Below are 26,667 nucleotides of genomic sequence, written 5' to 3'. Positions count from 1 at the left end.
ATTACATAAACAAATGTAATACTTTCAATCCACTTATAGAGTAAAAAAACTCCACAAATAATATTAAATAATTACTTTTTTTATTGGTAATATTTTTTTTAAAAGCATTAATTTTTAAAAAAGAAAATGAGGAATCTGCCGTCCATGACACCAAATCTTGCAATTTGTTTTAATTCTGACCCAGATTTGCAAATTAGATACGAAACATGTGCTATGAAACAATTTGTGGCATGTATTATATTTTAGACAAAAAAATAGGACAAGAAGTTAACAAAGTGTTGTTTATTCCAACTTATGTCCTGTAGCATATAAGATATTTTTATTGATGAGAATGTTTAAACTTGTTTAAAATATGAGGTTGAGCTTGGACTTGAGTATTTAAAGTCTGGACTTTTTTTAAAGTTTGTGATGTTTTATATTATAATGTTTTTACATATAATTTATAGCACATAAAAAATATATAAAATTATTAAATATTAAATTAAAAATAATATAAATGTATTTTTAAGTTATTACAAAAGTTGGGCAAACCTAAAATAAGTTTGAGTTAATTATTTACAAATATAAACAGATTTGGGTAAAACTTTAAGATCATATCTCGAGCTAAGCTTAGATAAATATAAAATATGTTGATATCACATCTAAATTCGATGTAATCTACGAATAGATGACATTTTATAAACTTTTCTTGAATAAATCGGTGGTGAATTTAGATTCCTTTATTTAAATATTGTTTGTAATGTCCATATACATAGTTATGTTCATTTGACCATATAATAAAAATGAATTTGTTTAGTTAATGCCAAAGCACATCTCCACCACATTTATTCTTTAAAAGTTTGGTCACCCTGCCTAAGTCATTCTAGCTTAAACATTAATCTATATTATAGTTTAATCAAACATTATTAAGAATCTGAATTATTATGCACCCACTCAACTCCATTTTCCACCAACAATATAATATATATTATTTGGTGACTAGTGCAATTCGAAACCAAAATATATTTGCGGCAGTGAACACCCTAACCATCATGTCAACACATGAGTTTTATAAATTATTTTCTATTCTATAAATTAAAACTCGGTCACTTTTGAACAGATTGATAATTAATTAATTCTATAAGTTTATAGAAATAATTAGCATATTAAATTCAATAATTTTAAATTTTATATGTCTATCATTTAAAAAAAATTATATTCATATATAATTTATATGTATATAATTAAGATATACTTGTATGTGTATAAATTATATATTAAAATATTTTTGAAATATTGATAAATTTAAAATGATATATAAAAAATACCTACAATAATATGATATTGACTTAAATTATACTTAGAAAAATAAATAAATAAGAAAAACGCCACCGTAAATATATGAAACAATAATTTATTTTTAATATATTAAAATAATAATTTATTTTATTTATATGATATTTTGAAAACAAAAAGTGTTCAAAAAGTGGCGTTCAAAATGTCTATCTAATTTAAAACGATAAAAATTATGTTATTAGTCCTCGTACTATTTATAAATTATGGATTTAGTCTTTATATTTTAATTTGATCAAAATTAATCCATGTACTTTTAAATTAGTCAATTTGTTATTAGTTTAGTAAGTTGAGGGTTTAGTTCTGATTCTTCAATTCGATATTTTTTAATCCCTATACATTTAGAATATTTGATAAATTTATTAACTAAAATAACATGAGTTTCTATAAGTATTACGTGGAAATAGTAAGATGATTCAACATCAATGTTTTTAGAACTTGATTGATGGTCGAATCGGTCAAGCCATCGATTTATCGGTCCAATTGATTCGATTAAAAATATTAAAAATTAAAAAAAAAAACAATTCAACCACCATTTCAAATATCATTGTATGGCATTACACATCTGATAATATATTTTCCACATAAAATTTTGTAAATGTCAAAATTTATCGTTCCATAAAGATTGAAATGTCAAAATTAAAAAATGTACAATCAAAATTAGTAGAATAACTAAATCTATAACTTATGTATACTATAAGGACTAATAATAGAATTTATCCATTTAAAATCTTTAACACAATTTTAAAAAGAAAATCCATTTGAGAGGGAGAGACAGTAAAGTGAAGTGAGACACACGACATCGATGTTTTTTTTTTCGTTGTTGCAGCTGTCTCTATGTTATTACATGAAAAATAATAATAAATAAAAAACATAATTTAAAATTTTTTTCTTTCTATAAAAATAAAGGAATGTGTGTATTTGGATGACAGGGAAGGTCTACCGCTGTGGGACTCACCGGCGATCCATTTCTCGACAAAGAAAACTCATAAACCCCAAAAATACAAAACCCCCAAACCCCCCAAAAAAAGCTTAAAATCCGCCATGGAAATGCTTAACCGCTAAAGCAAAAGGTCCCCTCATAAAATCTCCTCTTTTTTTTGTTCTTTCGAATGCTCCTTTGAAACGTGGCGTTGCTTCGATTTATGGGTTTATTTCCGATTCGTTCAACTTGTTTTTAGTTGAACCAGTATTGGATGATGGCGTATTATTATTCCAAGCTTTTTTACTCGTTCCTAGCTTCAGCTCTGATCATATTTTCTCTTCAAATTTATGGGTGTTTTTTTTAATGGTCGGTGGATCAAGATCCGGTAATAGTTGATAGTATTTCAGTTTTTTTTCCTCCTCCTTTTTGATTGAAGAAATTTGGGAACTTAAGCTTATGGTTTACATTTTTTTTTTATTTTCTATTTTCACTTCAATCTAAAAACCGAAACTTTACTTTTAAAAACCATTTTTTTATTTATCTTTTCATAGTTTCATTTTTTGTTTTAAATCTCAATGAGGTGTTTACAATAGTAACAGCCACAGCCTTAGATCTAACAAATACTCCATTTTTATGTGTTTTTTCCTAAAAAAAATCTTTGTTACTGGGATTTTGGTCTTTGTTTTTTTTTTCTAGATTTTTGGGTGTCGGTCTAATTTCTAAATTTAGAATGTGAAACATATATATATTTTTTCGCCTTTGAGATCTGGCCATTTTGAGACCCGCACATGCATATACACAAGCTTCGTTTTTTTTCATTCTTGGTGGGAGCCAATAGCTTCAACATATTGAAACACCCTTTTAAGTTTTTAAAGTTTTAATGGCTTCCCCTATTTTTTCTCTTTTCCTCCATTTTTGTTTCCTTATCTTATTTGATGAAGCTAAGCAAAGAAGAAAATGGGGTTTTTTTCTTATTATTATTTATGGTGTTTTAGTGAAAAACAAAATTAAGTAGCTTATTAGTTGTATCATTTACTTTGAAGAACATTGGATATAACTCCTTTTTTTTTTTGGCTTTAAATGCAATTTCCTGCAGGTTTTGAGGGTGTTATAATAAAGCTTTGATTGTCTATGAAGACATTTCAATCATGGAATGCACTGGTCAAGAAAAGAAATGCTTTAGCTGAAGGGGTATGTTCTTTCGTTTACTTTAAGCTTGAATGCCTTGGAAAATAGAAGTTTTAGTAGTGTTTAGGGTGTATTCCTTCACGATAAGTCTTCGAAGTATCGTTGGTTCGGAGCCGGCAGATCCCTCAACTGTTGATATTATCCTCGAGTCGAGTTGGGTTTTGTCTCTTAACTTTGTTGAGAGCTTGAGCTTGAGGTGGGGTTCGCAGAGCAAGCCACCTACCGAGGGCATGTGTGAGTCACCTACTCTGTTGGGTTTGAACCCTGACCTATAGGCTCTTGGGTAATATGGTACCACTTGAGCTGCATAGATCACCAGCAGGTTGACCAGCTGCACAGTGCGTGATTCACAAGCCACCTAACGAGGGGACATGTAAGTCTCACACTCGGTAGGGTTTGAACCCCTGACTGATAGGATATAGGTCATCTTTTGGGTAATATGGTACCACTTGAGCTGCATAGACCAAGGGGTTCAGTCGGTTGCCTAGTGGACGATATTTTGAAGATTTCTCTTGAAGGACTAGTCGGCCCCCTCAACAAATAGTTTTTAGTTTAAAGCTTCTAATTGTCTAATGCTGTTGCAGGGAAATTGTGGATTTAAAATGAGGCAGCTTCCATTTATGGGAGTTATTTGTACAGTTATGTTGTTCATTGTGTATAGAACTACGGATTATCAATACCACAAGACAGAGGTATATGCCAACTCCTGTTTCTCCCTTCATTTCAATGGTTTCAGTTTATGGCTTAGGAGACAAAATGGATTTGTTCTTCCTGGTATTGTCATGTTTAAGGGATCTTGTTTGTTACCTTTTTGGCTCACTCGTTTCATATTGGCAATGGTTTATTGTGGAACAAACCTGTTTGATAATAAAACCAAGAAAAGCATCTTGTAAGGCTTACTATACCTATATTCTAATCCCTTTTAAATGCTTTTTTTTTTTTCTCTTATTATCAGATGGAAACAAGATTTCACCCTTTTGCAACAGTTAAGGTAAAAAACATGTCTTAATTACTAGCATATACGTGCCAATTTGGTTTTTAGTTCCTTTACGTGCCAATTTGGTTTTTAGTTCCTTTCTGTGCTATATTGTAGAGCTAGGAAACTTCTTGGTTATAGTTCTTATTGATTATGTGCTTGCTTTGTATGCTGTTTGTATCATGTTTGTGGCTAGAATTACTGGTCTTGGAAACTAAATGAGTATGTTTGTGCCTAGGATTATCATTTGCATCTTGGGAAATTAAGAGGTTTGCCTCGTGGCATTATGCAAGCTCGTTCGGATTTGGAACTAAGGCCTCTATGGTCAAGCAATTCACAGTCAAAAGTGAGACGCTATTCTGTTTGTTTGTTGGCATGTTTCTCCTTAAATGTGTAGTAGCATATGATCTCGGTAGGGCTAACAGGTCGATGACTCATTTTTATCTTTTTGTTATGGCTATTTCGTTGCAGGCTAGTGCTACGACAAATAAGAACTTGCTGGCAATGCCGGTTGGTATCAAGCAAAAGGATTTTGTTGACGATGTTGTGAAAAAGGTATTGCATCTTATCCCGTTGATCTTTCAAATTTGATGAATTTGCACGTTCTTTTTTCTAATTTTGTTGAATTCAGTTTCTTGCAGCGAATTTTACCATTATTTTGTTTCATTATGATGGTAATGTTGATGGATGGTGGGATCTTGGTTGGGGCGAGAAAGCCATTCACATAGTAGCTTATAACCAAACAAAATGGTAAGGCTCGATGCTGGTGAAAAGTTTCTTTGTTCTATATCCTGTTGAATGTGTTGGTGGATGTGTATGCTTGTATCAAAATCAAAGCACTGCAACTATTGTAGGTTCTCCTGAATCTGTTTCTGATGAGTTTAACTTATGTTATCTCTGGGATTCAAAATATAACACATTTCATAATTCGAGCTATAGGATAGTCGGGATAATGATGTTTTTTAGTGGTTTTAGCTTTTAAGTTGGAGTCTTCCAGCTTGGGACTTACTGTAGAAAATAGTGTAAATATTCTTTTTGTTACCTATGTTTGGCTTTGGTTACACAAAATGTACCTATCACAAACAGTGTAAACTTCTATTTATGTGGTCCAATGAATATTTGACACGTGGCAATGATGAAGATTTGGGAACATCGGTTAAGCTTAGTGATCTCTTCCCTCTTTCAGGTGGTTTGCAAAGCGCTTTCTTCATCCCGATATTGTGTCTGTTTACGACTACATATTTCTCTGGGATGAAGATTTGGGGGTGGAGCATTTTGACCCGACAAGGTAAATGGCTTTTACAACATTTCCATTACACGCAATATTATGATGTTATCTCATGTTAACGTGGTATTATGTGTTCTTGAATGATAATATGATCTTCTCTTGGGTTTTCTCAACAAGTTGATTAATCGGCAAGTCTTCCTTCTCCAGGTACCTAGAAATTGTGGAGTCGGAAGGTTTAGAGATTTCTCAGCCAGCTTTAGACCCGAATTCAACAGAAATACACCACAGGATCACTATACGTGCCAGAACGAAAAAGTTTCATAGGTGAATGAGGATTGTCCACGACTATTCATAAAAAGCTTACATATTATTACTCATATAATACTTATACGAAAAGTTTTGACAATCACAGGAGAGTTTATGACCTCAGAGGTAAAACGAAGTGTTCAAATTCGAGTGAGGGGCCACCATGCACTGGGTGAGTTATTCTACTATCAAAGAACATCTAGTGTCGTTATCCCGCTAATCATTACTGTACTAATTTTTAGTGATTTATTTGTAGATTTGTGGAGGGAATGGCCCCTGTTTTTTCTAGGTCTGCCTGGTATTGTGCATGGCATCTCATACAGGTAATTTTGCATGTTGTCCGTTTTTCACATTTAATGATGGCTCTGCCTTGTATTTCCGCATGATCCCTTTTTCGGTCAATTTGCAGTTTGCAGCTTTAGACGTGTATCATGGCACGCATAATTTTCTCATTTAGCCTTTTCTTTTGCTTTCATTCAGAATGATCTTGTACACGGATGGGGAGTAGATATGAAACTCGGGTATTGCGCGCAGGTACAATTCAGTCGATGCTGTTTTCAACTTGCTTAGAAATAAAATGCTTACTATCAATATATATGTTGTTACTCAGGGTGACCGCTCAAAGAAGGTTGGCGTGGTTGATAGCGAGTACATTGTTCATAAGGGTATACAGAGTTTAGGGGGCAGCGGCCATCCCACAATGAGGACAACCATGAAGGTTCTTGCTTTGCCTGCTTCCCTTCTCGTACTTTCTGTATTTTTCTCCTTAATGTGTCAAAGCCTGTCTTTGGCTTTCAAGTTTTGTCTGAATTTTTGTTTCTTTTAGTTGTTGGAAGCCTTTATTATTGCATTACAATTATAGTTGTCCCTGCACCGAGTCATTTTGTTATCTTTTCATCAAGCTAAAACTACGATAAGTAATTCACTCGGTTTCTTAATCGATTTTCCCGCTGATGTGCAGAGACACGGTGCTTCAAGCTTTGATCTAAGAACCGAGGTGAGATTCGTAATTGTGAATAGTGGCATAGCCCTTACAGGAAGAAACTGATGCGATAAACAGATATTAGGAAAGCTCGTCTTGATATTTCAATGCTTATCACCCGATATTATAAACCTTGTAGCCAGAGTTTTAACCGGGTTTCTCCCGATGAACGAATGCAATTCAACGATCCCCCAACCCCTGAAAAACGAGACATAACATAGCCTTGTGGGACACGATTATGTTTAGATTCTTCATATTCTAATACAGTTTACATTAATGGCATTGTTTCAGATTCGGAGGCAATCCACTTGGGAACTAAAAGTGTTTAAAGAGCGATGGAATCAATCTGTGGAAGAAGACAAGAACTGGGTGGATCCATTTTTAAGGTATCAAAGGCGCAGCAAAAAACATAAGCGACAAGACAACTGAGTTTGTCAGCTCATGGTGGGATCATGGACAATGAATATATGTTAGTTTATTTTTTGGGGTTGGGGGCTTACTGGATACACATACAGTTGTAGTTTCATACATTACACCGAAATTTTTTTTTATTACAGTTCATATAGCATTTGTTGGATGGGTCTTAATTATTTCATTATTTGAATAATTTTTTTCTCACCAATGTGCCTTATACTCACGATCGTAGCAGACACATTGTTGAACGTTAAATTTTCGAACCTTGATTAAGTGCTCTATATTAGTAAAGGAGCTAACCCCATTGTTGTAACCTCTTATATAAGAAATAAAATGCAATTTAATTTCTAATACAAAAAGTGTGTTTTTTTATCGACCCATTCTATATATAAACATTAAACCCTAACTTGCAAAACAGCCTTTTCTTCCAAAATCTTTTTCCAAAACTATGAATTTATAAGAATGACTTAGCACCCTAATATCTTGAGCTTTTTATAAACACAAATGAACAAAACACAACTATGACTTAGCACCTTCACCAGACCAACCATTTTTTTTTCTTTTTATAGCAAATCAATGAACAAAATTTATGAAAATGACTATAGACTAGAACATTTCCAACTAGCATCAACAGATTTGATGATTCTTTCATGTAGTTTGGCTCCACCACAAGCGATTATACCTCGATCGAGACCTTCCAAGAAGGTACCTTTGGAAAAATCCAATGGGGAACCTCCCGCATCAGTTACCACACCACCAGCCTCTTGTATGATGATCATGCCGGCCGCGTGATCCCATATCTTTTCCTTGTACCCTGTCCTTGCGAACTTCATGAATATTTCGGCATCACCTCGTGCTATTGCTGCGTATTTCACCATGCTGTATACACGCAGCGGTTGCTTCCTGCATTTGACAAAAAAGAACTATGTTCATTGCTTTGTTTTGATACATAGTCTAATGCATGTAGAATCTGAAAACATGACTCGAAATGACCCGACTTGAAGCCTTAAACACAAACAAGCCAAATCTAGATTGACCCAAAGCCAAAACTAACACTAAACTTGAAATGACCTGAAAATCTAAGCTAGCCAAGCCCTTAGGAAACTAGTTCCTTTTGATGAGATCCCATAGAACAACATATATAGAACTTTGAGTTCCAAAGGGATATATGTGTATATATGTATATGTACCTAAGGCCAACACTGTGAGCTAATCCTGCAGTGAAGGAGTGGCTCGAATTTGACTTCTCAACCGGTTCACAGAAAGTAGCCAATGCTGGATCATCGATGGCAGATACTCGTATCGGTATTGCAGAGTTCGGCCATGCTAGCAGCTTATTTGTCTGGTGTAATGGTTGCATCCAAGCCTTGCCGCTGCCTTTCGTTGCATAAAGTACACACCCTTTATCCCATGATTCAGATGTTGTCGGAGTCAGTTTAGATATAATTCTATGATACCGGTGGTGATAACTTAGCCATTCCTTCTTCTTTGGGTAGTTCGGGCAACCTAGAACACCGAGCACGACTTCTCCGTCCTCTATCAATGCTAAAGCGACAGCGTATTGATCACCGCGTACGAACCCCAATGTACCATCAACAGGGTCGAGTGCCCAAAAACTACCAGTAGGACCTCCTTCTGAATTGCATCGACCAATGGCTTCGAGAACATCGGAACTCCCAAGCAGCTTTTCTGGACCCTGGAGTCCGAAATGAGGTGCTTGAACTAGACAGTCATTGACTGTTTCCACTACAGCAGATAATAACCCTTTTGAATCAGGTTTAGAAAGGCTTTCGACATCTTCTTCGGCAAGAATGGACACGTTTCGACACCCGAAAGATTTGGATAGTATCCAGCTAATGGTTGCTTGAACACTCCAATCTGGTTTTTACACAATGTTTGTGATTTTACTAGACCAAACACCATTCACATAAAAGATGAAACTTCATTCACTATAGATCATTGCATAACAGTAGTAGAAATCTCAAGACATCAAAGGGACTTGCACTAGAGGAACTAAATATACCCAGCAACCAATGAAAACAAATGAAAAATCAAAGTACCATAGAGGCTCTTGTACTAGGAATCAGATTGCATTTTTTCTCCTTTACGAAAAAATAATAAGCAAATTAGTCCCTATTAGAGAGCAAATTGACCTTTTATGTTAAAAACTTAATCCATTTCTATCCTACTTTTAAAAACTAGCATGACTGACAGAATAATCAAACGATGTACTTTATGTTGACGTGCAGAGACCAATTTTTAAAAGTAAAAATGAAAGGAATTTTTAATAGGACTAATTTGCTCTTTGATCTAAGAGAGAGAGACTAATTTACCCATTTGTTGTGTATAGAAGATAAAATGTAATTGAGCTCATATTGCAACTTTTATCGGAAAAGCAGAATTATCTCAAGAACCCCAATTCACAAAAAAATGGATTAAAAGCCAGCACAAATTGGATTGGTCATAGCTCCCACAATGAAGCAACAATTTGAACTACAATGAACCACCAAATATGCAGAATAAACATGAAAGAAGCGTTAGGCTAGGTCCTAGAGGAACTAAATATACCCAACAAATATATAATAAGAAACCAATAAAAACAAATGAAAAAACACCATTATCTCAAGAACCCAATTCACAAAAATGGAGTAAAAACCAGCACAAATTGGACTGGTCATAGCTGCCACAATGAAGCAACAATTTGAACTACAATGAACCATCAAATATGCAGGATAAACATGAAATAAGCATTAACCTAGGTCCTAGAAGAACTAAACATCCCCAATATATATACAATAAGAAACCAACAAAAACAAATCAGAAAGCAGCTTCATCTCAAGAACCCCAATTTACAAAAAAGAGAGCACAAAATTTGATTGGTCAATTCATACCAGCCACAGTAACAGGAGAATTATCATCTTTAGAATGGATTTGACTATTGGTTTTAGAAATCAAACTCCCTTGAACTTTCTGACATAGTGAACAGGCCATCTGGACAGCCTTTACAGCAACATCCAATTCCTTGGAATACTTGTCTGGTCCTAAAGATGAAACAACCAGATTCCTCTCATCTTCCATTACTGAAGAAGAAGGGTAGTTTTGGCGACACTTTAACTGAGAAACAATGTGGAAAAGCTTCTTCTTTTGGTGGGTTTTTTTCCCATACCATGGGAAACAAGTTCCAACATGGATTGTTGGTGTTAATTTGTTGGTGTTGTTGGTTATTCTGGTTTGTCCCAAAACATGGGGGGCTCTGAACACCAGGCTTGTGCAATTTGAAGGCATAATAATGATTACACACTCAGCTCTAACTTTGAGGAGTTTATAAATATATATATAGTTAATTCAATGAGATATGTAGCCTGAGAAAGTTGACCGCAGACCCTGGTTTCTTCTTTGAAGGGGAAGAAGGAAGGTGGATGTTGGTGTTACTTTTTGCCCTCTTTTTATATTAAACTAAAGTGTCCTGGTTCAACCAATATACCGTAAGTAGTCATGAATCAAAACATCTGATTGTTTAAGTTCATCTTGAACGCAAAATTAAAAAAACTAAAAAGTTTTTAAAAATTCTATACATGTGGTTGTTTCCGATTTGGTATAATTATCACGGAACAATGTTTGTGACAGATTTCAACTTTAAGTTCTTGTTAAGTTCAAAAAAAAAAAATATTAGATATAAATAATCAAATTCGAAGAGAAAATATACATTAAAACTCTTCGAGAAAAATATACATTAGAACTGAACTTGTGATCGAACTAATCAGATTATCAATCTGACCGGTTTAATTAAATAATTATTAAAAATTCATAAAAAAATAAAAAAACTAAATTCAACTGATCTGAACGAATTCAAACATTACTACCACATCCAATACCTCTTAATAACATAACTCGTTTAGTTCCCATTTATTTATTGATAACATAATCTTGCACATTTATTTACTTAATCAAATATTACTTTACCATACATAAAAGTTATTATTTTTAAAATGAACATTTCTTTTAATAATATGATTTTCAAAATTCAAATATGAATTTTATTATTAAAAATAGAATATATTTTACTATTACGCTCAACATTTATTCTTCATGGACCCGCCTCCTTTAAATCGTCACCGTCCACACCAAAGCTCTAAACTAAGAAAAATTGGTAACTTGAATCTCTTCACCTTCTACATTAAAAGCTCTAAATTCATTCTTCTCAGCATTTTAATAAATTTGGTAAAGAATCTCTAAAAAAAAATTTTAATGTTGATAATTTTGAAAGTGAGCAACCGAGGATAATTAATTACGGTATTAATTTTTTTCGTCAATTTTACATAATTTTGATCGATATAATAACAAATTAGTTATCATAATTTACATATTTTATCAATTTGATCATGATTTAACAAATTTAGCTCACAATATTTGTGTAAATGAGAGGCTAAATTTGTTAATTTTTTTTAAATAAAGACCAGATTAACAAAATATGTAAACATCGAAGGATAAAATTATTATACTAATTAAAATTATGTACAATTTATGAAAGACATTAACACCGCAATTAATTGTCATCATTTTCAAAATTGGCATGGATTAAATTATTATAATTGTTTAGTAGGGACTAATTTACACAATTTCAAAATTAAAAAGGGACTAGAGAGATATTTTACTAATATATTTAATATACATTAAGGGTGGATTTGGATGAGCGTTTGAGTGTAGTGTGGTGTGTTTAGTTTCCTTCTTGTCTCACACTACGATATCTAATCTCACTATCACTGTTGTTTTTATACTAACACCGTAAATCCAAATTCACCTTAAAACACTTTTTAATGCAAATTTGGGGTCACCATGATTTCATCAAATACGTTTAGCCCTGCTTTTTTCATAAATGTAAATCCAAATGGGTCAACAGCTACGAATCTTACCTGCTGACCGAACACCTCACCAGATTCTTTAAAAAAATATATATTTACATTGTTGGATATTTGAGTTTTTTTTAATCTTAATTTAGTACATAAATTTTGCTTTCAATATTCAATTTAGTACTTAAATAAAATGATATTATATGTCTTAATGAATATTTTACATGTGTACTCTATAATTGAAACGAAAAAAAAAAAGCTCAACTACTAAATTAAATATCGAAGCCAAACTCAAGTATCATACTAAAAACACTCAGATACTAAATTGAACATTTAAACTAAACTCAAGCATCAAATAGTATATTAACCTAAAAAAAATTCCGCTAAGGGGTCAATTCCTTATCCACATTCCGTTTATCCCATGAAAAAGACTAAATCATGTAGATTAAAGAATATTTAAGAGAGTGACACATGATCGTTCTATCACGTTCATGCACAGATGTAGAAGACCCAAAATGACTCAGCTTCTAAGGTCCCTATGACAGACATTTGTTCCAAGGAGTATAAAAGAATAATATTTGATACACTATTAGTACATGAGTTTCATACACTATCAATGAATAACAATAGGGGCGAACAAAATTCGATTTGATTTGAAACAATTAAAAAATAAATAAATTTCGAGTTAATCAAATTGATTTGTTCAAGTTATTCGAGTCAACTCGCATAAGTAATTCGACATTCAAGTTGAACTGAATTTTAGAATTCAAATAACTCGAATAATTTGAATATTTCGAAGAATAAATTGGTGTAAATACTCATTTGGTCTCTGTCAATATTGAAAATGAGCAAATTGATCTTTCTCAACAAATATTACAAAAAAATTTTAAAATTAAAGAATATATATAAAAAAGTTAAAAATTTATATTAAAGTAGTAGATGCTTGCTAACCATAAGTTTTAAAGCTGTTTCATTCTTAAGACGGGGATCGAACCCTTGATCACTAGTTAAGGTAAGAGAGACTCTTGCCATCTTATCTAACTTCCATGATGAATAAAGCTAAAAGCGAAGATAATTTTGACATTAAGTTTACATATATTTTAGGCAGATGGGAGGAAATATCGTCATATTCAAAAGTCATTAAAAACCTTTTAACTAAGGAAGATAAGCTTATCATTCCTAAAGGTAAGATTAATTTCAAAGAAATTATTTAAGTTTATTTTGCAGAATTTATATTAAGTGATTTTTTTTGGATAGGTAAATATCATATATTGGATACAAATTTTATAATAAGACGTGGATTTATTGCACTATTTAGATGTACATGATATCATTTGAAGGAATGTTTCGCTCGGGAGTTTGAAAATGTTAAAGGACTATTCCATAAATAGTACAATGATAAAATTACATTTTAACCCTTATTAAATTTATAATTTATTTTCAGTCAAAAAAATTTCTAATTACATCCTTAATTATAGGAATGTAATTGAGCCAAGTCAAACCCGAATAATAACAAACAAAAGCTCAAACTCAACTCCAAATCCAAGACACGATACTCAAACTCGATCCAACATTATTTTTTAAATTTCAGACTCAACCGAACTGCATAACCTTGAGTCATGCCTTGGTAAAAATTATAATTCAATTTTAATCTCCTAATATAAAAATTCTAACTTCGTACGTTACACTTACATCCCAGCCAGGTCGTCACTGTAATTTGTTAAACCCGTTGGGCTTCATTTATGGAATGGTTCAATTTAAACATGCATAAAGAACCCATGACTTGAATTTAGAGAACCAATTGTAATGGGCATGGATTTCTCCATGGAACTCAAATTTATAATATCCAAATCATACCCACTAATACTTCTCTTTAGATCTATTCATGAATTAGATAATGGATCGATTTTTTTTAAAATTTTTTTACTCAAGTCCGACTCAAATGGATAGAGTAACTTATAATTTGGGAGAATTGATATATCTTCACATGATGAATTTTTTTTTATGATATTATAGTTGTTATACATCCTTACGGGCTTAGTCTAGCCCACTTAAATGGTCTATTTCACTGAAATGAGTAAAATCAGCTCGAGATTAAAAAGACAAATTTAAACCTAGTTCAACATGAGCTGAGTTGAGTCGATTCATGAGCACCCATTATCACTACTTAGTATGATGATAAGTTTTTTTTTCTTAAATTTCTTACTTAAAGCTCAGCCCAAACCAATATGGTAGCTTTTTTTGTGGGATTTGATGAAAAATATTATATGAAACAGTGACGCCACATCATCTTTATCTCTTTTCAAATAGTTTAATGCCACATCAATATTTTTATCCTGAAAAAAATTGAATCCAAATGAAAGTTTTGACATTCAAGATGAAATTGCTAATTGATGTGACATTAAATTGTTAAAAAAGTGATAATATTCATGTTTCATACAATCCCTTCTCTACTTTTACATGGTGAAATCTTCGAAGATATTATAATTGCTATATTTTCTCCTTTCTTATCAATTCATGTTTTCTATATAGATATATTTAAAGTTTTATTTTTTATAAAAAAATAATATATAAATTATAAATTTTATCTCATTTTACCTTCAAAACACAATATGATCCGATAATAGTGTGACACATAATATGTTCTTATTAGACATTTTACACTTTTTTGAGTAAAATAAAATAAAATTGATGACATAGGTATTACTTTGGACAAAATATAAATATCTAAACGAGAAAAGTAGAATAGCTTAGAAGCCAATTTTGTTAACATGTTACATGATAAAGGTTTAGTATCTGTGGAGATGATGTTCTTAAGAGGTTTAGTATCTATGGAGATGATGTTCTTAAGAGGGTTAGCCATAAACCCAAAAGAATTAATATCCGTGAATTATAAAATAGACCCAAAAAAAAAAAACCACTAACACTATTGCAGAACCAGCTGCAACACCAAGAGACCCTCAGGCCTTAACTTAGAGTTGGTATATGGAAAAATAGTTGCTTGCAATTGTGAAAAAGAGCCAACCATTTCACATGGACCTGCCAAAATAATCTTATACAATTTTTTTTGACACACTATACTATCTCTAGAGAAAGTTATGGCAATCCATACAAATGAACTCGATAGTTGTATTGTGGGTGTTAAATGTGGTAAGGATTCCAATCCAAGAAAACAAAAAGCAAATTAGTACAACAACTCCAAGCAAACTTCATTCAAAGAGCTGCAGAGAAATTGAAAGGCGACTTAAATATTTCCTCAACGTAACATATATATATGCATGTTGATTGGTTCATTTAAGTTAAGCATTTACATATATTATCTCATATAGAAGAAACATTGTTGAGTGCAGCGTTGATGAGCTGTTTTTTCGTTTCGATGAGTTCATCAACACTTCACTCACTGATGTTTTTTTTTGCTCTTTCCCCAACAAAAAAAATACCCCTTTTTGCAATATTTTGTGACTTAGTATTTGTATTGCAGCATTGATGGTTAACCTCTGAATGCCAATAATTTTTGTGTTTGAAAGGTAGAATTGGAACCGGAGAGAAAATGGGACCTGCAATGGTCAATTCAGTATATCAAGAAAAAGGATGAGTTTTTCAAGGGTTACACAAAATTTGCATTGATATTGCAGACTATTTTATTATATATGTTCTGTAGAATTCATGAAAAAATAGTTTAATCTGCAGCAGCATTCCAACGCATGTTGAGTTGAATGATAAGAAATTTGGGTTTGAATAAACATTGAGATAACTTTATTCTTATTTTGAGATTCTAGATTTGTGTCTTGCACTTAAAAAAGAAATCTGCAATATTAATGTTCTGCAACCTATGGTAAGAAAAAACAAAAAAAAAACATGAAATTAGTATATTTTCTGCTGCAAATTAGCTAGAGGAATGGTCAAAGACATTCAAATGAATAAAAAGAAGGGAAAATTTACAAAAAAAAATCCCCAAAAAACAGCTAAAAGAGACGTTTATAAATATTTCACTCATTAAAAGCTAATTAATAGAAAAAAACTCAAAAAACCGATAGCTTTTTTCGATAAAAACTGTCAAGCTTTCCTCTCTGTGCATCATTTGGAAAGTTTCCAGGACCAAACAGGACTCTATATTTCTTCAGAATTACCATATCTGCCACTTTCCCTTTCACTCTTTCACACATACTCTTACTGTTCCCAATAAACCCTTAATCTTTAACTCTTTTAAGTTTTTAACCCTTCCAAAAAACTGCTTTCTCCTCTTTCTACTCTAAACCCAAATCTTTTTCCCTGTTTTCTCGAGAACCCCATTAGTTTTTCCGGGAAAAGATTTGATTTCTTATCCGGGAAAGTTAGCCAAACAGGGGAATGGAGGGGGAAGGTGCTATACCGGACCATCTCCGGTGCAATCGAACAGACGGGAGACAATGGCGGTGTAAGCGACGTGTAATGGAAGGGAAAAAGCTCTGTGAGCTTCACCATATCCAAGGCCGTCATCGACAGAATAAACAGAAAGTGCCGGAATCCTTGAAAATGCAAAGGAAAAAGAGGAAAAAGAAGGTTTTTGAGAAGAATAAGCTTGAAATTAGGGCAAAGTTGCTGAAATTAGCGAGGCCGGTGAAGAGGAAGCGAGTGATCGGAGGGGAATCGGAGGCGTTAGATGAAGCTGTTCGTAAGATGAAACTGAAGAGAGGGGATTTGCCATTGGAGCTTATAAGGATGGTTTTGAAAAGAGAAGCTGAGAAGAAGAAAAAGAAAAGGAAAGAAAGTGAGTGTAGTGATTTTGATGATGATGATGATGATGATGATGATGATGATGATGATGAAAAGGGTGACTTGATGAGAGAATTGCCTAATGGGTTAATGGCTATTTCTTCGTCAAGTCCACATTTTGATAATGCAGGTTCATGCTCTGGTTCTGGTTCGGCTTCCGGTTCTGGTTCTGTTTCAGGTTCTTGTATTAATGTTAAAGTAGGAGAAACTGATAATAATGCTGTTGCCATTACCAGAAGGCGGTTTCGGTCTAAGAACATTGAGCCATTACCTGTTGGTACATTGCAGGTAATTTGTATGGTTTTATTTTGAAATTTTTATTAATATCTTCTTGTTCTTTTTGAATTATGGGATTCTTGCATGTTCTGCCATACAAGAAGAATGGAGCAAATTTGAGGAGAGGGAGAAGAATAAGGTGCCATTGGTGTCGAAAAGGCGGTGCTCCTAATTTGATCAAGTGTTCTAGTTGTAAACAGCAGTTCTTTTGCTTGGATTGCATAAAAGAACAGTGAGTGACGCTTTTATTTATTTTTAGTTCTGTTTTTGAATTGTGATTGTAATGTAGATATATCATATATGTTTGTTAATTGACAAAGAAGGCAAATCCTGTGCTACATGAGAATGTATAGTTTATCAAAATGCAATAGCTTTAAGGCATAATTTCCTGTTTCAGCCAACTTGAAATGATGCATTCAAAATGTATTTAGCCTTTGTCTCATCACTATAATTTGAATGTGGTCTATAATGGATTTTGAACCATTTGGTTGTGGTTAAAACATGGATGTTTATTGACTCTTATGATGTTGAATTGCATACAGCTATTTTTTTAAGCGAGAAGAAGTTCAGGTAGCTTGTCCGGTATGCCGTGGAACTTGCAGCTGCAGGGCCTGCTCAGTGAGTCAACGTAGAGACGATGAATGTAAGGTCTGATATCATCTGAAACACCTCAATTTTGCAATGCTGCTTGCATTTTTCCGCACTGATATCTAATGTTTTGCCTAATACAAAAAAGTATTTATATTTCAGGAGTTTCTAAGGGACAAGATAAAAGTAGACAAGGTGTTAGATTTTCATTATTTGATCTGCATGCTCCTTCCTGTTTTTAAGCAAATAAACCAAGACCAGAGTGTTGAGATTGATGTGGAGGCCAAAATTCAAGGTAATTTACAACGACGCATCTTGATTTTTATTATTATTATTATTAAAGCATTCTGTTTTAATCAGTGGAAGAGGTTGTGATATCTTCTTGTGTATCATAGGCAAAAAACTCTGTGATATTCAGGTCCAACCTGCTGAATCTGGTGGCAATAAGGAATACTGTTGGTATGCTCATTATTGCTTAAAATGTATTTCATAAAATTTATGTAATTTTGTTTTTGGTTGCTCTTTGGTGATGATATTAATTCTGGAGCAGCAGTTACTGCAAGACTCTCATTCTGGATTTCCATAGAAGCTGCCCAAAGTGTTCATATAGCCTCTGCTTAAGTTGTTGTCGGGATATCTTTCAAGGGAATTTATTCGGAACTATCAAAGAAGTTAACTGCAAATGCCCAAAGAGAAGGAAAACTTGTTTGCCCGGTATTTGCCTTTCAGATAGGAAATCTGTAAGAATAACCAGGCAGACCTCTGACAGTAGGTATTCTGATTCTTCTGTATCATTGCCTAGTCAGAAAGCTCCTGATGGCAGTGTTCCTATCTCATGCCCACCTAGTGAGTTCGGTGGTTGTGGTGATGGCCTTCTTGATCTGAGATGTATTTTGCCGCAAAGTTGGTTCAAAGAGCTGGAAGTAAGTGCTGAAGAGATAGTTGGCAGCTATGAATTGCCGGAAGCATTTGATACTTTTTCATGCTGCTCCTTATGTCCTGCGACAGATGATGAAGCCAAAAGGGTGAAGCAGTTGCAAGAGGCTTCTAGGAGAGAGAATTCAAATGATAACTTCCTATTTTACCCCACTATATTGAACATTCATGGTGATAACCTGGAGCACTTCCAGAAGCATTGGTGTAAAGGCCATCCTGTAATATTTCGGAATGTTCTTCAGACTACTGCTTTAAGTTGGGATCCAATATTCTTGTTTTGCTCATATCTTAAGAATAGTGTTGCCAAAGCTGAGAACGAAGAGCCAAGTAAAGCTACAACTTGTTCAGACTGGTTCGAGGTTAGCTTTCTAAATTACAATGCCGTATCAAATTACAATTTTTGGAGTTAAAAGGAAGATAAACTGGTCCTCTTTAGTTCATCACTCCATCTCCATAATCCTAATATAAGGCATTCATTAAAGTGCATTTAAACTTCCATGTGCATCTATCTTCTTTATTCTGTCGTATGCCTACCAGTTATCAGATTCCTTGCTTGTCAGTCATTTTGTTTTTCTTTAAAAAAAGGATCGTGAGAGTTGGCATTTGAGTTCTTTTCATTATGTTTGGCTGCCTTCTAGGATCTTAAGTGAGGTATAAGTTATAAATAATTTTGCCTTATATATGCTGGCAGGTTGAAATTGGTATTAAGCAGTTATTTTTGGGGTCATTAAGGGGGCTGGCACAATCTAGTATGTGTGATGAGAAGCTGAAACTGAAGGGCTGGCTTTCTTCTCCTTTATTTCAAGAACAATTCCCGGATCATTATTCTGAAATCATTCAATCTTTACCACTTCGAGAATATATGAATCCTGGAAGCGGCATTTTGAACATTGCTGCAAGGTTGCCACAAGAAATCACAAAGCCTGACCTAGGTCCATCTGTCTCTATCTCTTATTGCAGCAGTGAGGAACTTGCACAAGCCAATTCCGTGACAAATTTGTGTTATGGTTTATGTGATATGGTATGTCTATCTCTATCCTTCTCTTTTATCTTGGCCATTTTATCCCATTTGGAACTTGATATGATGCACATTTTATTGAAGTTATCTTGATTGGAACGTAACTTGCTTTTGCTCTAAGATAATTGTTAATGAACGGTTCCTATATGTGTGTCTAATTGATCGACACAAAGCTTATATAATATAATTATTCTGGAGACCCTTTAATTCGTCTGTTCATTATCCTTATTGTAAACATCATACAGATGTAAGTAACCTTTGCCGTTTATTTGTGTTTCTTTCCTCCCTCCTATTCCAGGTTAATGTTTTGGCACATGCTACAGATGCTCCTGTTTGCATGAAGCAACTTAATAAAATAAGAAAGTTAATGAAAAAGAAAAAATTTCAAGACGAAAGGGAGCTTGCTAAGACTCACCTTGATCAAAAGATGGCTAATGAACTGAAAGAAAAATCTAAGTCAAATGGTGAAAACATAAAAGTAGGATTGAATGGTATGATCAATAAAGAAATGCATTCTCGTAACACAGTTCCAAAACTTTCTCGATCACCTTCTGCGGTGCATGATGCACATGATAAGGAAGACAGCTCTGACTCTGACTCTGATTCTGATTCCGACTGTAATTCAAATTCTGAAGCTGCACTACATCCATGTGATACCATTCACGGCTCAGAAGCATTAGAAGATCAGGAAATCTTTGGGAAAAGAACAGATTTGGCTAAGTCTTGTGGTGCAGAATGGGATGTCTTCCGCAGACAGGATGTTCCAAAGCTTATGGAGTACCTTAGAAAGCATTCAAATGAGTTTGGTCATACATGTGGCTTTCAGAAACATGTAAGGCCAGTTATGAGACTTGACAATGTGCTAGCAGAATGGACATAATGCTGATTGTTTAACACTCCTGCTGTAGGTGGTTCATCCAATCCTCGATCAGAATTTCTTTCTTGATACAAGTCACAAAAGGAGGCTGAAGGAGGAGTATGGTGAGTGTACTCGGTTTTGTTATCTCTTGTTATAATTAAGGACAAACTTACTGAAATCCTTTTGACCTTGTACTGCTTCTAGAAATTGAGCCCTGGACATTTGAACAACATGTTGGAGAAGCCATAATAATTCCAGCTGGCTGTCCATACCAGATTAGAAACGTTAAGGTAACACATACTACCGATATCTTTAGTCTTGAATAACTGTTACAGAACTTACTGATTGATGTTATCTGCAAATTTTGATATGCTTCTCCACTTTTGCAATTTTATGAATTACAAGTTATTGTTTTGCTTAGAAATTTTACCAATTTATATGGCTGTAAGTATTCTTTTCTTTCCCCTGACAACCTGTAGTCCTGTGTTAATGTGGTTTTGGACTTTGTTTCACCGGAAAATGTGACCGAGTGTATCCGGTTGATCAATGAATTTCGTCTGCTTCCAGACGATCATAAAGCCAAAGCAAAAAAGTTTGAGGTAAATTTTCAAAATATGACTTAAAGTTAACAGTGTTCATTTTCTGTACTAATGCAAATATAATTCTGGTTTTGCTCCTAAAATCAGGTTGAGAAGATGGCCCTGTATAGGATTAGTGCAGCAATAAAAGAAATCCGCGAGCTTATATGTTCAGAGTAAGTTGCTTTTGGAATTATTAAGGTCTTTTATCTGCAAATAGCAATGATATTCATCAACTACCACTGAAATTACAACTATAACATAATGTCTCATTCTTGAGGTTTAGGTCCAGTGCTGAGCTCAGTGAGTAGTTGAGGGTTGGATTAAAGAACAATGGCATGTAATGTAAGAGATTCTCAGTTTATGGCTATTGCTGCTGGCGACTTCTGCTCTTATGGTTTTTTTTTCCCATTTTTGAAGCATTGCTCTCAGCAACTAGCATGTGGCATTCACCGAGATTTTGATGCAATTGTCCATTCTATCTCTCCCCCCATTGTCCATTGAAGTTGAATTATATGAAACTCGGCCAGTTTGCTGCAATTGAGTTTGTAAATGTGTAATATTCATCAACCATGTACTTTATACCCCAGGATGGAAAACCATTCATACTATTTACTTTTTTCTTTGAATATATAACCACAGTTAATTTCTCCCATTTGTTTATATGAAAAGCTTGAAATCTCCTATGAAACCCTTTTCATCATTTTCGCATTGTATATAAGGTATTTGTACCGAGTTAGGTTACATTTTGTCTTTCTAATAAAAAAATTAATTAATTAATGTATTAATTTTATTAAAAATTTCATTAATTTTTATTGTAAAAAACTGATCTCCATGTCAAAATGTGATATAATTTTTTAAATGTGATGTACAATCTAGTTATACAAAAGAATTAATTTATTTTTTAATTTAATATATTAAGACTAATTTATCTAACTTTTAAGCAATCTGAAATGAAATTTAGCACAGGACCTCCATAACTGATATTACAGCAAAGAACAAGAGATTTACAGCCTAGGAAATGTCATGTGATGCCCCAAATGCATTACAATACATATAGCTTCAACTCATATAAACATTCCAACCCTAAACTAATTAAGTTCATCGACAGTTTGTCCATCCATTTTATGCAATGAATATAAAGAAAAAAGAATAGTTTTTTTGACATTTTATTCCTCTCGTGTTGCCCTTTAACTGTTTTCACCTGTGAGTCATCAGGGCTTAAAGATATAACAGCAATGAATAGGGGAAAAGTAACAAATAATTACATATGGATGAAACTTAACATAGCTCAAAATTTCAAGTTAAAAGATCAATGATACTCATTATGATTTTCACGACCGGTATATTCTAGCGTCTTGGCTCTATCAAAATTGTTTCTTTTTTTCTTTTCTAGAAACAGAAATAATGATCCTAAAGATCCCTTGGGAGGATGCATTTGGCTAACCGTACTTCGGATAATGTTCTACGGAGCCATCAACCCATCGATAGTGTAAGAAAGAGATTTTGCCCAGTCAGCTTTGAGTAGCAATGTTTGTAGTGTTTGCATTACATCATATCCTGGATCAAGTTTCCTTTGCCAACCCTACAAATTTAAACAAGTACCAAAATATGATATCGAATTCAATCAATAATCTAAAATGGAAATAATGACTAGGTTTATCTTCATATTATGAAGGCATTTCTGCAAGTTGGACCTAGGACTATTATGAGACAATCCTTAGATGGGAATACATAATATCTATTTTACTCTGACGACTATGAAAATATCTATTTATTTTGTTTCCTGCGGAAAAACAGAAAGCACGGTAAATAAGCATGAGTAAACATATGGACGATAAGTTATTTCTAGCAGGTAAATGATACCAAAAGTAGAACGAATTCATATAAGACATCTCAAATGTTTGATCAAGACGATACCTCAAGAACCAAAGTTGTGACCATCACAGTGCATACATTGCCATCAATATTGACTTTATGACGCCTTACTTTCTCAAGCAATTCTTGCATGCATTCAGCCGGATGGACTAGATCACCCTCCGGAGTACCCCAGAAAGTGAAGGCTTCTTCTACTTCCTGTTGGAAGTTGGAAAAAGGTATTAAAAAACCAAGCAGAAAAAGATATTCTAAATTGGAACAATGATGACTGACCATTAATGCATTCATCTATAATGACAAACCAACAGATGATGGAGGATAAAGAACGGTTTGGGTTAATCTATATACATCACCTCGATAAAAGCCTTTGGGTTTGGGCAGTTTTGTCTTTGTGATAGTCTAAGCGTGCACTCTGCAGCAGTACGGCCATCTCTACGGGCAACAGCCTTAAAAAATTCCAATAAATTAACACGATCACCCTTTGAAAGTTCAGCAGTCATGCCTACATCAAGGAAGATGACATGAGGCTTTGTTTTAAAAAGCTGTTTTCGAGAAGCCTTGCTTTGAGACACCCGAACAAGGATATTTCCCGGATGCATGTCAGCATGAATAAAGTTGTCAACCTGAAAGAAGAGAATTATAATTTCTAGAAACCAGAATTGCCATAATTTAATTCTCAAGCAGACAACATAAAAACCTTACCAGAAGCATCTTTAAAAGTGCATGAGTTCCAATATGAGCGAGTGCAGACTTAATCCGATCATGTCCTTCAAGGCCATCAACATAGTGTGCAACACTTTCCCCTTGCTCATAAGTTTCCACTAAAACTGCGGGATGCACAAGTGGATACACAGGCTTAGGAAAAGAAACATCCCTCCAGCTTCGGAAGTTGTATATAAAACGGTTCAAATGGGCAGCTTCCCTTGCAAGGTCAACTTGAGACATCATGAAAACAGCAAACTGCTGGACGCTCTCATCCAATCTCAACCATTTCAGAGTAGGGATGAATGTTGATAATTTAGCCACCGAGTTGATAATCACAAAATCTCTCCTAATTGACTCACCAACATCAGGATGTCTAACCTTTACTGCAACTACCATGGGCTTGACCCGCTGACCAGGATAGCGGAATCTCAAAGAAGCCCGGTGCACCTGAGCTATACTTCCAGATGCCACAGGTTCTTCTTCAAAAGCCTCAAAAATTTCAGATAGCTTACGGCCAAATGCTTTTTCAATAGTTTTCTTTGTGTAGGCAAAGCTATGCTCAGGAGCTTTGCTGTGAAGCTCTGACAGTTTGATGCATAGATCTCTAGGAAAGAGATCTGGTCTTGTTGCTGCCCATTGACCCCACTTTATGAAAGCTGGACCTGCTTTTTCAAGTGAGCGATGCACAACTTCAAGCCACATTTTCCTGAACTGTGGACCAAATGCGTTGGCAAATGGTGCCATTATTATGCTAGGAGAGAACAAAACCGCAAGAAACAAAGCTCTCACCAGCAAAATAACACCTTCTACAGCTGAAAGTAGTATAGCAGAAACAAAAGCGTGTCCATCTCGAGCACGCATTGATAAAGTATTCTGTGATGGGTAGTAATCTGTTTCTATTAAAGTCCTCTGTGCCAATGCTATTCGTCCACATGTCAAGCCAAAAATACCAGGTACTATCAAGTGCGAGTGTGACAAAGCTAAGCTGACCGCTTGAGCAGTCGTGCTTATCTGAGGGAATGTTCGACCACCGGCAGAACATTTTTGTGTAAGCCTTTTCCAAGCAACTTGGGCACGATGAGTTACTGCACTACTTGCAGAAACGAAGGAACGGTTCTTGGCAAAATAACCTCGACACAACCCTTCCTTTGTATTCTGCAACAAGAATGGAGCCTTTCCTCCACTGTTGAACCTATAATGGGAGAACACTCTATACTGCGGCAAACGCAACCTGACAGAAACCACTGTCGCATACTTCCTAAATTCCGAACGGTTCAACCTCTGGTTCGAAATAGCAGATTCCAAAGCTTTCCTAATATTTGCAAATCTCAAATTTCTGCATTCCAACAATTCACTCATCATCTACCATGTAAATTATGAAAAACCTTAGAACCAATTCTAAATCTTACACAGAAACACAAAAGTATTAAAAACCCAGTCTTCAATTCCACTCAACAAAACAGCAAGAAGTTTACTTACTTTATTTCAATAAAATTCAAGCCTTTAATGTAATAATTCAAAACAATTACACTTTGCTACAGCCCAATAAACAGCAGAGTAAACCTTCTTCAATAACATTTCATTTTTTATTTCACTTCCAAACTGTTTATAAAAAAAAAGCTTTAACACCATTAAACACAACTAATCCCCCAATAAACCCAAGAACCCTTTAACAAACCCAGAAAATAAAAAGTAGAAATAGAGGTTAAAGAGACGAACCTGGACATGGCGATATAGAGAGAGGGAAGGTAAAAGAGGGAGCTTTGAAGAGGCTACAGTGCTAAGGCGGTGGAAATTTGAAGTAGCTGAAGAAGATGCTGTTGAATGCATTTTCTCATGGATGATTCTCTTCTGATTGACATCAATTTTGTGATGTGTAATTTTGGCCCAACTTCATTTCTCTTTCTTTTCGTGACCTAGCGGCGGTAGAGGAAGAAGAAAGAAAGAAGGAGAGAAAGATCAATGGCTGGCTTTGATGGGCCAAAACTTTGATTGGCTTTCATGGGCTTCATTCATGCTAAAGCTTGATCGGCCACCCCCATACCTTAAGTCCTTTAAGCTAGAGATATTAATCGACTCCAACTCGAAAATTCAACCAGTTAATTCGAATAAAAAAATTGAAATGATCTTTATTAAAAAAACTCGATTGGATAATTAAAAGTTTTTAACTCACTCAATTTAAATCTGAAAATGAGTCAAGTTAAAAATATCGTGAGTTTAGAATAACTCAAATAAGATGAAATAATTTGAACTCGAGCTCCAAATCCAACAGAAAAACTCGAAATGATTAAACTTGAAAATTAGGATAATCTGAGCTTGAAATGACCAGAACTTAAACTTGTAACTCCGACCTAAACTCAAAATTTTGATTCGATTAATTTGACCTAAAAACTAAATTAAATTATTAAAAAAATCAACAACTTAAACCTATCGAACTTGAACACGAAAATGACATGTACTCAGAATGACTATAGGGGCAACCTCTGAAATGGACATTTACATTTCAACCCCCTTAAAACCATTAAATTATAAAATTATATATAGTAAAATTACACTTTACTCTTAAAATAAATAAAGTTTATTTCTTTTCAAAAATGACGAAATTATAAATTAATAAATGATAAAATTATATTTAAAGCTATTCAAATCTAAAATGACCCAGAATTACTTGTCAAACCTAAATAAAAAATCAAAATAATCAAACTAAAATAATTCGAACTTAAACAGTAAGCATTAATCCAACCCAAAATCAATAAATTCACTAATTAGAGTAATGGCTAAATTGTGACAGTTCAATTCAAGCTTAAATATTAATATATTTGAGCCCATTAATCATTTACCGGAGATAAGCCTTAATTTTGGAAAGAAAGAAA

At 33.9% G+C, this 26,667-nt stretch overlaps 4 protein-coding genes across 21 annotated transcripts; 2 read left to right on the top strand and 2 right to left on the bottom strand.

The window, feature by feature from the left end:
• The first annotated feature begins 2,113 nt into the window (after positions 1-2,113).
• Positions 2,114-7,498, top strand: LOC107937770 (uncharacterized). Of its 2 annotated transcripts, none has more exons than XM_016870740.2 (15): positions 2,114-2,405; positions 3,354-3,448; positions 4,030-4,137; positions 4,401-4,436; positions 4,660-4,767; positions 4,893-4,976; positions 5,053-5,171; positions 5,608-5,709; positions 5,857-5,973; positions 6,062-6,127; positions 6,212-6,278; positions 6,436-6,489; positions 6,566-6,673; positions 6,917-6,952; positions 7,229-7,498. In XM_016870740.2, the coding sequence occupies exons 2-15, from the start codon at positions 3,389-3,391 to the stop codon at positions 7,364-7,366; spliced, it is 1,203 nt and encodes a 400-aa protein (XP_016726229.1). In that variant the 5' UTR covers positions 2,114-2,405; positions 3,354-3,388; the 3' UTR covers positions 7,367-7,498. The 2 variants fall into 2 exon arrangements, with proteins under 2 accessions (XP_016726229.1, XP_016726228.1); XM_016870739.2 differs by having other exon boundaries at positions 2,212-2,642.
• Positions 7,499-7,634: 136 nt separating this feature from the next.
• On the bottom strand, positions 7,635-10,804 carry LOC107937769 (PAP-specific phosphatase HAL2-like). The gene is made up of 3 exons (XM_016870738.2): positions 10,243-10,804; positions 8,542-9,229; positions 7,635-8,254 (listed from the first exon to the last, which is right to left on the bottom strand). The coding sequence occupies exons 1-3, from the start codon at positions 10,634-10,636 to the stop codon at positions 7,951-7,953; spliced, it is 1,386 nt and encodes a 461-aa protein (XP_016726227.1). The 5' UTR covers positions 10,637-10,804; the 3' UTR covers positions 7,635-7,950.
• Positions 10,805-16,215: 5,411 nt separating this feature from the next.
• Positions 16,216-21,861, top strand: LOC107937768 (lysine-specific demethylase JMJ25). 17 transcript variants are annotated; one of them, XM_041102716.1, is made up of 14 exons: positions 16,216-17,244; positions 17,337-17,464; positions 17,775-17,880; positions 17,983-18,115; positions 18,216-18,279; positions 18,371-19,115; positions 19,448-19,777; positions 20,073-20,606; positions 20,683-20,755; positions 20,838-20,923; positions 21,113-21,232; positions 21,320-21,387; positions 21,498-21,556; positions 21,632-21,861. In XM_041102716.1, exons 1-13 carry the CDS (start codon positions 16,552-16,554, stop codon positions 21,520-21,522), a joined length of 3,105 nt encoding a protein of 1,034 aa, XP_040958650.1. In that variant the 5' UTR covers positions 16,216-16,551; the 3' UTR covers positions 21,523-21,556; positions 21,632-21,861. The 17 variants fall into 17 exon arrangements, with proteins under 17 accessions (XP_040958650.1, XP_016726226.1, XP_040958643.1 ...); XM_016870737.2 differs by having other exon boundaries at positions 17,334-17,464; XM_041102709.1 differs by having other exon boundaries at positions 17,319-17,464; positions 17,775-17,875; positions 17,969-18,115.
• Positions 21,862-22,350: 489 nt separating this feature from the next.
• On the bottom strand, positions 22,351-25,823 carry LOC107937778 (probable serine/threonine-protein kinase abkC). The gene is made up of 5 exons (XM_016870747.2): positions 25,514-25,823; positions 23,792-25,130; positions 23,443-23,712; positions 23,132-23,287; positions 22,351-22,796 (listed from the first exon to the last, which is right to left on the bottom strand). Exons 1-5 carry the CDS (start codon positions 25,519-25,521, stop codon positions 22,677-22,679), a joined length of 1,893 nt encoding a protein of 630 aa, XP_016726236.1. The 5' UTR covers positions 25,522-25,823; the 3' UTR covers positions 22,351-22,676.
• Positions 25,824-26,667: the final 844 nt, after the last annotated feature.

This window comes from Gossypium hirsutum, chromosome D10 (assembly GCF_007990345.1).
Source record: "Gossypium hirsutum isolate 1008001.06 chromosome D10, Gossypium_hirsutum_v2.1, whole genome shotgun sequence".
NCBI lineage: Eukaryota > Viridiplantae > Streptophyta > Magnoliopsida > Malvales > Malvaceae > Gossypium > Gossypium hirsutum.
Note: the sequence above shows the minus strand (reverse complement) of the source record. Positions and strands in the feature narration are given on the sequence as shown.

Coding starts and splice junctions, on each gene's coding strand:
- LOC107937770 (XM_016870740.2), top strand. CDS start 3,389: ATGAAGACATTTCAATCATGGAATGCACTGGTCAAGAAAAGAAATGCT. Junction 5,974..6,061: donor AGAACGAAAAAGTTTCATAG/GTGAATGAGGAT, acceptor TGACAATCACAG/GAGAGTTTATGACCTCAGAG. Junction 6,674..6,916: donor CAATGAGGACAACCATGAAG/GTTCTTGCTTTG, acceptor GCTGATGTGCAG/AGACACGGTGCTTCAAGCTT.
- LOC107937769 (XM_016870738.2), bottom strand. CDS start 10,636: ATGCCTTCAAATTGCACAAGCCTGGTGTTCAGAGCCCCCCATGTTTTG. Junction 9,230..10,242: donor TTCTCCTGTTACTGTGGCTG/GTATGAATTGAC, acceptor TGTAAAAACCAG/ATTGGAGTGTTCAAGCAACC. Junction 8,255..8,541: donor GCTCACAGTGTTGGCCTTAG/GTACATATACAT, acceptor TGTCAAATGCAG/GAAGCAACCGCTGCGTGTAT.
- LOC107937768 (XM_041102706.1), top strand. CDS start 16,552: ATGGAGGGGGAAGGTGCTATACCGGACCATCTCCGGTGCAATCGAACA. Junction 19,116..19,447: donor CTTGTTCAGACTGGTTCGAG/GTTAGCTTTCTA, acceptor ATATGCTGGCAG/GTTGAAATTGGTATTAAGCA. Junction 20,756..20,837: donor GAGGCTGAAGGAGGAGTATG/GTGAGTGTACTC, acceptor TACTGCTTCTAG/AAATTGAGCCCTGGACATTT.
- LOC107937778 (XM_016870747.2), bottom strand. Junction 23,288..23,442: donor ACCCAAAGGCTTTTATCGAG/GTGATGTATATA, acceptor AACTTCCAACAG/GAAGTAGAAGAAGCCTTCAC. Junction 22,797..23,131: donor TCACAACTTTGGTTCTTGAG/GTATCGTCTTGA, acceptor TTAAATTTGTAG/GGTTGGCAAAGGAAACTTGA.